At 41.4% G+C, this 11,817-nt stretch overlaps 1 protein-coding gene across 3 annotated transcripts in view; it reads right to left on the reverse strand.

Annotated features, from left to right (window-relative positions):
• Positions 1-11,817, reverse strand: part of CPNE5 (copine 5) — a 220,112-nt gene that overhangs the window by 88,374 nt on the left and 119,921 nt on the right. For all 3 annotated transcript variants that reach the window (XM_069073578.1, XM_069073577.1, XM_069073579.1), the window contains one exon: positions 1,819-1,922. In XM_069073578.1, the coding sequence (XP_068929679.1) occupies positions 1,819-1,922 (104 nt within the window). The remainder of the gene's footprint in view (positions 1-1,818; positions 1,923-11,817) is intronic.

The following is an 11,817-nucleotide window of genomic DNA, read 5'->3' on the forward strand; positions in this document are numbered from 1 at the left end:
TCTCTCTCTCTCTCTCTCTCTCTCTCCCTCCCTCCCTCCCTCTCTCACTCCCTTCCCCTCCCCCCTTTCCACCACACTCCACAACCCTCATCCAGGCCTTCATCACATCATGCCTGGATTGCTGCAACAGCCTCCTACCTGTTCTCTCCCTGTCACGAGTCCCTCCCCACTCCAATCCATCCTACACACATTGTCAGAATAATCTTCCTCAAACTCTGTTTTCATCCTGTCACTCCTGTGTCTAAGATCCCACAGTGGTTCTCCACACTTGGCTAGGCAATATGTACCACTAGGCCAGGCTGGCCTGGCCTTCCAGGCACTGCCGCGCTACCTCCCTGGAACCCACCAGACCTATGCCTAAACACAGGCCTACCTCGCTTTTACATAATTTTTCTTGTGGGTGCAAACAGAATTTTTGCATATTGAACAATATTTTAAAATGACTTTGGCATTTTTTTTCTTTCCAAATTCAAGTCAACAAGAATTATTTAAAGGAATCCTACAGTGAATTCCTTTGGTGAACCAAAGAATTCCTTTGTAATGCAAATAATCACCCACTAGTTTCACCATTTTTGGAAGTTCAGATTTTAAAATTGGCTTTTTTATCTTTTAAAGTGAAACACACCTAGGCTCCCCTTATGTAGGATCACAGAATTTTCAGTTAAGAAGGACATTAGACATGGGCCCCTTTTAATAATAACAATAGCTGGAATTTATATTTCACTTTAAGGTTTGCAAGACTCATTCATTTTGATCCTCACCAACAATACCTGCAGGTATTATACTATTTTACAGATGGGGAAACTGAGGCTGAGAGAGGTTAAGTGACTTACCCAAAATCTCATGGGTAGTAAATATCTGAGACAGGATTTGAACTCAAGTCTTCCCAAATCTAGGCCCAGGTCTGTACCACCTAGCTGCCTATTCTAGTCAAACTCAGGGAGCAGCAGTTAGGTATGGGGGTGGGAGTGGGGAGGAGCTACCAAATAGTATAATGAAAAGAACATTGGATTTGGAATTCAAGGACCTGGGTTTGAATCCAAATCTTGCTGTTTACTACTTATATGACCTTGGGCAAATAAGTAACTTAACATCTCTGGGCTTCTCAGTTCTTTATATATAATAAAAGGGTTGAATTTGACTGAAAGACTTCAGAGGTTCTCCCCAATTCCAATTCCAAGATCTCGTGATTAGAATGTAAGCTTCTTGAGGGCAGGGATTGTCTTTTGCTGCCCTTCGTATCCTCGGCATTTAGCACTTTACTTGGCACATAACATGCACTTAATAAATGTTCACTGAGTCTTTCCTTCCTTTCCCTGCTCTTGGTTTTGATGCTATCTCCCAATCCTTCCACTTAGCTCTTAGTTTCTCTCTTAAGGTTTCATCCACATTGTAGAGCACATCCAGATAGAGTGCAGGGCCTGGAGTCAGAAAGACTCCTCTTCCTGAGTTCAAATCTGGCCTCAGATACTTACTAGCTGTGTGACCCTGGGCAAGTCCCTTAACCCTGTTTGCCTCATTTTCTTCATTTGTAGTATGAGCTGGAGAAGGAAATGGCAAACCGCTCCAGTATCTTTGTGGAGAAAATCACAAATGGGGTTATGAAGGGTTGGACACAACTGAAAATGACTGAATAACTATAATAAGGTTTCTACTGCAATCAAACAAAACTCTCCAGCCCACTTTTTTGAGAAGGAGCACCAGGCAGGGGCCTCAGGAAAAAGAACGTTTAGGGTTTGTGATGTCACCAGCACTGGGCCCACTCCAGGGGCACAGAAGGTAGGCAAGAATGGGGAAGAGAGCTGGGAAGAAACTCACGTTCCATCCTCATTGCTTCTGTAGAACACCAGGAAGGGGTCTGATTTACCAAAGAAATCTTTCTTGTCCAGCTTGTTGGCACAGAACTGCATTGTGGCAACATCCTGTTGGAAAAGAAGAAGAAATCAGACATTGAGAGAGAGAGAAGAGCAAGGATCTGGCCCATTCTCTGGAGAAAAAATTAAATTGCCAGGGCCCTGGAAAAGCAGACTTTCCAGAGACTGCAACTGAGCCCCAGATTCACCAATGTCAATGACAAAGGATACATTTTTTTTTTCTAAAGTGTTAACTTTGCTTAAGGTTACACAGAAATCAATAGCAGAAATGGGTTGGAAGCCTAGCTCTGTCAATACCTTGTTATGTAACCTTAGGTCAGTAATTTTTAGCTCTTTTTAGCCTCAGTTTCTTCATCTGTAAAACAAGATTGCCTTTTAAGAACTTTAGGGTCGCTTCCCGCTCTTATATTCTGATTTTAAGATTTATTCAACTGAAAAGAACTGTGTAGGTTATTTCTTATCTGGATGTGAAACTGTTTCTTTGGTAAATAATATTTCTATTTCATTGTCCAATAAGTGTTTGGACTTTATTGGGTTGTTTTGTTGGGGTTTTTGTTTCTTTGTTTCATGTCAAATTTAGGTATGTTACAGGCTAGTCTGAGTGGTCATATAGGACACCAGGGTTCAGGAGTGTCCCCCACTGAGGTACAAGCAAAGGGTCCAAAGGTAGGAGTGGGGGATTTGAAAGATCATGACTAGGAGGAAGAGACTGTGGAACAGAAGTGCAGGTGAAGAGGGCAAGAAGAACCTGGCCCTAATGGAGATGAATGCCAGGGAGCGGACAGGAATGTTCAAGTAAATTGGCATCCAACTTGGCCTCTTTATCCCTCCCACTTCTCAATAAACACTTCCCCAGTAGCTGGTTGTCCATAGGTGCTCAAAGCAGCCCTGAGGTCTTATCTGTGGTAGAAGTCAGATGGATGAGAGGAGAAATTTGGATTTTGGTTGATCTAGGAGTACAGAATGTTTAGAGCAGGAAGGGACCTTAGACACCATCTTATCCAATTTCTGTTGATGGCACCACCATTTTCCAGTCTTGTTGGTTTACAGTTTTGGAATCATCCTTTATTCTTGGTTTTCCCTCACCCTACGTAGCCAATCAATTGACAAGTCTTAACATCTTCACATCATCTCTGGTAACACATCCCCTTCTCTCTACGCGTAGGGCCACCACTTTAGTTCAGACTGTCATTAACTTTCACCTGGATTAATGCAATAGACCCTTTTAAAAAAAGTCAATTTAACTTAAATACAAAAAGACACACAAAAAGACAATCTCTCAGATATGATGTGATTGGTCTGGAATATTGCTATGGTGTAGGAAATAATGAGCTGGTTGATTTAGAAAAACATGGCATGACTTGGACTTATGAAGGAAGATGCTATCCATCTTCAGAGAAACAGACAAGTGGAAATAAACATAGTATGGCCATGTATGTATGTTTATTAAAAATATATATACGCATATATACATATACACATATCTGTATGTACACATATACATGTATACATACACACACATATCTTGTGGCTTAATTGTAGCCTTCTTCGGGGGTAGTGGGAAGGAAGGGGAAAAAATAAAGTACAAAGTACACATCAGAGACCAAAAGAAAACCTACAAGGAAGCAAAGAAAGCTGGGCAACTTTGAAAATAATGTGTAGTAGTGATTATATAAGTTTTTCTAAAATTGAATTCTATTGTTTTATATTGAATCTTCTCTCATGTTTTGCTGTATACATGGCAATCTTTTTTCTTCTTTTCTCATTTTATATTTAAGTTTAAAAGAAAAAAAAAGAAAACGAGGCACACACACACACACACCTATATTCTATATTCACTGTACATGATGTTTCCCTTGATAGTATAGAAACCCCATGCGGGACCCTTTTGTCCTTGGTTTTGTGCCTATGGTGCCTGATCCATGGCAGATGCTTAATAAATATTTGCTAAGTGGGATTTAATAGATGCAGAAATAACCCAGGGCCATACTTAAGTTAGAGGTTGAGCTAAGATAAGAACCCAAGTCTCTCACCAACCACATCACTTACTGTTTGGTGAGATGAACTGAAGGAGATGGAGCCTCCACAGAATGCCAGCACTCTGGAGGTGGGCTGTCCCTGGATCTATCTCTATCTATCTATCTATCTATCTATCTATCTATCTCTCTCCTGGCATAGGGCAAAGACCTCAAATTTTCTCTCTCCTAGCCTGGGGCAGATGCTCTTCACTCAATTGGAAACTTTTGCTGTTGTTATCAATCAAAAAACATTTATTGAGGACCTACTGTGTGTTGTGTTGGGCACTGTGCTAGACGCTGAGAATATAAAGATAAAAACATATATATAATCTAAATAAAAGTGGACTGTGGGCAGTGTGGGGTGAGAGGGTGGGGACAGGAAGATGCCACTTGAGATGCATCTTGAAGGAAGAGATCTTATCCACTGGACCTGGAGTCAGAAAGACCTGAATTCAAATCCAGACTCAAACATTTATGAGCTGTGTGACCCTGGGCAAGTCATTTAACCTCAGTTTTCTCATCTGTAAAATGGGGATCAATTTCAGAGACAGAGCTGATCTTCATGATCTGCACTGGTATGGGAAATTTTCTCATCGGGTCGGTCTTGGTCCCATTCATACCCCACACACACCTCCAAATCCAAACCCACCTCCAATGTGTGCCAGGTACTGTGCTATCACTAGATATACAAAGACAAAAGTGTAAAAGTTCCTAACCTTCCCTAAACTTCCTTTTCATTGGAAGTTTCTCTTCTGCCCCTATAGAACCAGATTATAGGATCACAGACCTACTGTAAGAGACCTCAGATGCCAACGTAGTACAACCTCTTCATTTTATAGAGGAGAAATCTGAAGTCCAGAGGGGGGAAAGGTTACACAGGGGCAGGAAATAACAGAGCCAGAAGTCAAACCCAGAATCCACAGCACCTTGCTGCTCCTCAGAATTCATGACATTCTCCCACCTCCTTGCATTTGCCCAGGCTGTATGCCTTGGATTTCACACAACTTTCTTTGCACTGACCTCATGCACTTTCTCAGGTCCTGAAGGATGACTTCTGGTCCTGTGGGTGAAGAGAAGGGGATGTTTGCCAGAGATGTTGTCAAGATGTCAAGACCTGGCAACTGATTGGCTATGCAGGGTGAGGGAGAAGTAAAAATAAAAGATGGTTCCAAATTGTGAGCCTACAAGACTAGGAAAATGGCAGCACCATCAATAGATATTGGAAAAGATGGTCTCTCTGGTCCCTTCTAAGGCCCCATATGCATATATATATGTTGTATGTATGTTGCATACCTCCTAACTAGGCCACAAATCCAGTGAGAAGCAATGCAGTATCATGGAAAGAGTACTAGATCTTCAGTCAAAAGACTTGAGTTCAAGTCCCCTTTCTTCCACTTCACAGCTCCATGACCACCAAACTCTCTGAGCCTCAGTTCCCTGTTGTTGCCATGGTGGTCCAGCCATCCAGTCATGTCCAACTCTACACGACCCCATGAACATTTTGTTCATGGAGTTTTCTCAGCAAAGATAGCCAAGTGGTTTGCCATTTCCTCTCCAGTGTGTCCCCATTTTATAGATAAGAAACTAAGGCAAATAGGGATTAAGTAACTTGCCCAGGGTCACATAGCTAGCAAGTCCCTGAGGCCAAATTTGAACTCAGATCATCCTGACTTCAGGTTCAGTGCTCTATCCACTGCACCACCTAGCTGCTCGCGTTCCCTCACCTATCCAATGAGGATGATAATTCTTGTACCACCTACCTCACAGGATTCAACTTGAGAAAAGCCCTTTGCAAGCCCTAAAAAGCAATATAAGCTATTATCACAAAGGCAAGGGCAATACATTCTAAACTTTATATCTGCCTTGAGGGCCCAATACAGAGTTGTGTACACAGATCATCTTTAATAGTTGTTGAATTCCAATGCAATCCAATACACAATAAGTATGTACTATGTCAAAGTTTTGTGTTTGCTGGAGACACAGAGAGAAAAAGGAAACCTGTCCTTGACCCCAAAGAGCTTCTAGTCTACTGGAATTGAATTGAACAGAATCCCATAGACTCCCAGAACTCTACTGGGCAAAATGTCCACATCCATCTTTGCCTAGACCTAGACTCTCTTCTCTCAATAGGAAACTCGAGTTGTTATCATCCCATGCTTAATAGAGAAGACATCTCCTGGTAGGGGGGAGCTACCCTGCCTGCAAGACATTTCCTGATGAGGATAATAAAAGCTGACATTTATACATGGCTTCGCATATATTATCTCATCAGTTGCCCACAACAGCCCCTCAATGTAGGAACTATGGGCATTTCCCCCACACACACGTTTTAAAGATGAGGAACAGAGAGGTAAGTAAGAAAATTATTGAGGTGAAATTTGAATCCATATCTTTTTTTAAAATTCATTTTGAACTTAAGTTTTTTTTTAATTTTTTTTTTTGGTTACATTTTAAATTCCAAACTATCTTTTTCCCTTCCTCCCCACTCCACACTAGAGAAGATCACCATTTGACACAGATTTATAAATATATACAAAATTATACTATGCATAGTTCTATTTATCAGTATCTATCATTATTATTTATTTATCATTTCATTATCTCTATTTCTCTATTAATATCTTTTTATTGTTATTATTTTTTCTCTAAAGGTGGATAGCATCTTCCTTCATAGGTCCTTTGCAGTTACTCAGAATAGTTTAGTCATTCCCAGCTACTTTTCAAAAAATATTGCTGTTACCATATACAACATTCTCTTGGTTCTGCTCATTTCACTCTTCATTCTTTCATGCAAGTTTTTTCATGTTTTTCTAAAATCAATCTATTTGCCATTTCTTACAGCATTATTCCATCACAATCCTATTCTACAACTTATTCAGTCATTGTCCTATCGATGGGTATCCTCTCAATTTCCAGTTCTTTGCCACCACAAAGTGAACTGCTATATATATTTAAGAATATATAGGTTCTTTTCCTTTTCCCCAATCACCTTGGGAAACAGACCTAATAGTGGTATTGCTGAGTCAAAGGACATATACAGTTTTATAACTCTTTGGGCATAATTCCAGATTGTTACAAAATGACTGGATCACTTCACAATTCCACCAACAATGTATTAGTGTCCCAATTTTTCCCACATCCCATACCTTCTTTATAACTACAAGTTCAGCACTCCATGTACTCTGCCAATATGGTCTCTCTACTCTAAGACATACCTGGGCTATATCCTACTGAGTTACCAGATGGAAAACAGTAACTTGGTCCAGTGGTATGCTGGTTAATGGTTAACAAGCTCTCCAAAAAAAAAAAAAAGTACACTAGACACATACATATAATCTGTGTTATTAACATATTCTTCATTGCTTTCTTAAGTCCAAAGAATCAATTAGTGTTTTTAAATGCACACAAGGGAATTTTAACAATCAACTCCAGAGACTGTTAGAGCTGACTCTAATATACCCATGGCTGGCTCCCTTCTATGGAATCCCACCATGGTTCTGACATTATTGACACCAACTTGAGAGATATCTTGGTATAACAGAGAAAGCTCTAGGCTGGGGGTTGGGAGGCCCAGGTTCTAGCTTTGCCACTCATTTGGGGTGGTTTCCTCCCCACCTTCTTTGGTTGCAGTCTGTGAAAGGAAGGGGTTGTGTTAAGTGGTATCTAAAGTTGTAGGATTTCATTACTATGTAAACTCCTTGAGGGCAGGGACTGTGCCTCCAGTGATGCCTCCCAGAATTCTCTGCATGCTGTAAGAGGCTAATAAATGTTTGTCAAATGTTGAATGAATGCTGTGAGATCAAATGCAGAAAAGCGCTTTATCAGCTGTGAAGTTCCATACAATTATCTCGGAGGACCTTCTAGCTCCAGGGTCTGCGGTTTGTAAACGTGCATTATCATTCTTCTTGTTACCTTGCCAGCTCAGCCATCTGGAACACAGCTGGAAACCGAGGAGCACAGGGAAGAAAAGGTTCAGAGCACGTGCATTAAAGTTCATGCACCTCAAGTGGGAAGTAAAATACAGAACTGTATTTTAGCATTCGTATTGGAGGAGGGGTTGCTATAGACAGGAACCCCAACAGCAGTAAGGAGCGAGAGCTGACAGCCTTCCAAGAAGGCTTAATGGTTAACTAGCTCTCAAAAGTACACTAGACACACACATTTAATCTGTATTTTTAACATATTCTTCATTGCTTTCTTAAGTCGAAAGAATCAACAAAACAATAAATCATTCCCTGATTTCTGGAGTTTTTAAATGCACACAAGGGAATTTTAACAATCAACTCCAGAGCCTGTTAGAGCTGACTCTAACATACCCCTAGTTAGATCCCTTCTATGGAATCCCACCATTGTTCTGACATTATCGATACCGACTTGATTGATATCTTGGTGTAACAGGGAGAGGTCTATTCCAAGAAAATCTATTCCAAGCAGCCACAGTTATGCACAAAAGCTGGCAAGTTGGGGCCATTTAAATGGGGTGAGGAGGCAACAGACATTGGCAACTCAATCAAGACTAAGGGCATGCCAACGCAGTAATTGATCTTCCTAATAATGGCTATACTCATTGAGGAAAGGCTAGATTAAATTCAGTATCTTCTGATTAGAGTGGTGATATAGCCAAGGGGATAGATCCACTCTTGGAGTCAGGAAATTCTGGGTTCAAGCTCCAACTCTGACTTCTACTAGCTGTATGATCCGAGGTGGGTCCGTTAGTCTCTCAGGAACCCAGGGAGCTAAGACAATAATTGATCTTCCATGGAAGAAGTCGCTGAAGTAACCAAGGCTCCTTTTACAAGAGGCTTTTTCATTCATTCACTCATTGATTTATCCAACCCTTGTCTCTCTTCTGAGGTCCACACCTATATCTCCAGTTGCCCATGAGAAATATTCTCTTGTTAGTCAGACTGCCACTTCGAACTCAAAATGTCCAAATTCAAGCTCATGCTCTTTCTCCCCAAGCCTGTTACACCAACTAGCATCATTATTTCTGCCTGTGGCACCAACATTCTTTCAGTCTCTTGTGCTCAAAATGTGAGGCTGTGGCCCACAGAGGGTAAATGATGTTTTTTTGTTTGTTTGTTTTTTTGGCCAAAAGGCTCTCGTAATGAGCTACAGCCAGGGCTCAAGCCTACATCGTCAAATTGCACATCTTGCAGCACCTAACAGCCTCCCTCTCTATGTGACCTTGGGCAGGTTATTTAACCTGCCTCAGTTTCCTTATCTGTAAAATGAAAGGGTTAGACTATATGCTAGGGTAGGGGTGGGGAACCTGTGACCTTCTAGATACTTGGGTGCGGCCCTTTGACTGAGTCCAAATTAAACAGAACAAATTATTTTATTAAGGGGATTTGTTCTGCGAAGTTTGGATTCAAAGGGCAGCACTTGAGGACCTAGAGGGCCACATGTGGCCTCAAGACCACAAGTTCCCCACCCCTGTGCTAGGGTGTGCTGGTAAATATTTAACTAAAGGATCCCCCTCGAAAAACATATGCATGACACACTTTTAAGCTTAATCTGTATCAACATTTTCTCTATCACCATCTTCGGTCAAGGCAATCAATAAAACAATAAATCAAGACTGGATTTGTCGTATTTGTCAGTTTCTAGGTATAAATGCTCACACTGAGAGCCGGATGGTGGTGTTTCCATTTGTAGGGGCAGTTAGTGGATAGAGCACTGGGCTTGGAGACAGGAAGACTCATCTTTGTGAGTTCAAATCTGGCCTAGCTGTGTGATGCTGGGCAAGTCACTTAACCCCTATTTGCCTCAGTTTCCTCACCTGCAAAATGAACTGGAGAAGGAAAATGCAAACCACTCTAGTATCTTTGCCAAGAAAATCCCAGATGGGTTTGTGAAGAGTTGGACCCTATTGAATGAAAACTTGCCCTAGACCCCTGATCCTATAATTAACTGCTGATCACAAGAGCTCACGATTATCTAGTGTTCTACAAACATTATCTTGTTGAATAATCTCAAGTCTTTGGATTCCCAGGCTAGATTTCTTTCCCCGACATCACACATCTTTTCACAGTAATAAGTGATCAACACATTTATCAAGGTGCAAAACCAAGTGTGAGGTGAGAGGGAGAAAGCTACTATATACAAAACCTCATCCCCCTAGGAGCACTGGAGACATGAGGCACTGTCATATTTTATTGCTTAAGATGACTTTGTTTTCCTAATACAATATAGCAATGCTGACATTAGCCACAAACACAATAGGATAATCTGTACTGTTGAAACTCTAACTAAAGAATCTGTTAGTCATAAGCAGATATCCAGGATTACTGCCAAGCTGAACAAAGGCAGACTTTCTCCATATTGGACACACTTGATAGACAGAGATTAAAAAAACGATAGACTATATGATGGTTATCTACTCTTGGTGTCCAACTCTGATGGACATGAATAACACCAGGCGTAAAAATGTGGCTGAGATTGTACATCCATTGGCAGTTTGCCTTCTATAGTTAGTAGTCAGGCCCTAGGTGGATGAATAGCTCTTCTGGTAGACCATGGTGGAAAAGGCATTGAGACCTTGAAGTCAGAAGAGGATTTCAGTTTGACCTCTGCCACCATGTGAGAATTAGAAAATAGTTTACTCTCTCTAAGCCTCAGTTTCCTTAGCTGTAAAATAAAGCTAAGAATAATAATGAAAGCTCACCTGTATAAAGCACTTAAAGGTTTGCCATGAACTTTTTACACATTATCTCATTTGAGCCTGCAGCAGCCCTGTAAGGAAATGTAGGACTACAATCATTCCCATTTTACAGATGATGAAAGTAAAACTCACAGAGGTTGTGATGTCCTAAGTCACAAGACAATGTCTTTCTCCTGCTCAATAGACTCCAGTCACCTCCAGAAACAAATATAAAATCCTTTGTTAGGCATTTATAACTTTCATAACCTGCCTCCCCTTTCCTTTCCAGTCTTCTTACACCTTCTGTGGACTTTTTACGTACCCTATGTAGTCTTCAGTCCAGGGGCACTGGCCTCCTGGATGTTTCTTGAACAAGACTCTCTATCTCCTGGTTCCAGACATTTTCACATGCTGTCCCTCATGCCTGAAATTCTCTCTCTGCCTCCTGGTTTCTTTCAAGTCCCATTTAAATTCCACCTTCTATCAGGGCAGCTAAGTGGCACAGTGAATAGAACACTGGCCCTGGAGTCAGGAGGACTTGAGTTCAAATCCAGCCTCAGATGCTTAACACTTAACAGCCGTGTGACCTTGGGCAAGTCACTTAAATCGCCCTGCCCTTCCCCCTCCAAAAAGCAAAACATTAAATAAAAACATAAATTCTACTTCTATAGGAAGCCTTTACTGATCCCACTTAATTCTAGTGCCTTCCTTCTGAGATGACCATTAGTTTATCCTTTTTCTATCTTGCTTGTAAATAATTTTTACATACAGTCTCTACCATCAGACTGTGAAAACAGGGGCCATCTAGTGCTTTTCTCTGTATCTGCAGGTGAGGTGACTTGCCCAGGGTCACACGACTAGTAAGCGTCTGAGACCAGACGTGAACTCAGGAAGACCCATCCTCCTGAATCCAGGCCTGACACCCTATCCGTTGTGCCACCCGTCTTATATACCTTGGCATAAGAGCTCAAGTCCTAGCTCCTCCAGGTAGGGTATCCCCACATGCTAGAACTACCACCTCCATGGTGACCTTCTCTCTGGTCCACACTTATCTCTGCATCTATATCTATCTATCTATGTATGTTTATATGTGTACATGTGTTATATGTATGTATTATTATTACATATAGCAGGGAGGAAAGGAAGGAAAATAGGTGGAAGGGAAGAAAAGAAGGAAGGAAGGAAGGAGGGAAGGAAGGAAGGAAGGAAGGAAGGGAGGAAGGGAGGAAGGAAGGAAGGAAGGGAGGAAGGAAGGAAGGAGGGAAGGAGGGAGGGAGGGAGG

This window comes from Petaurus breviceps, unplaced genomic scaffold (assembly GCF_028583685.1).
Source record: "Petaurus breviceps papuanus isolate PSGF00001 unplaced genomic scaffold, PetGlider_PUasm1.0 90865, whole genome shotgun sequence".
NCBI lineage: Eukaryota > Metazoa > Chordata > Mammalia > Diprotodontia > Petauridae > Petaurus > Petaurus breviceps.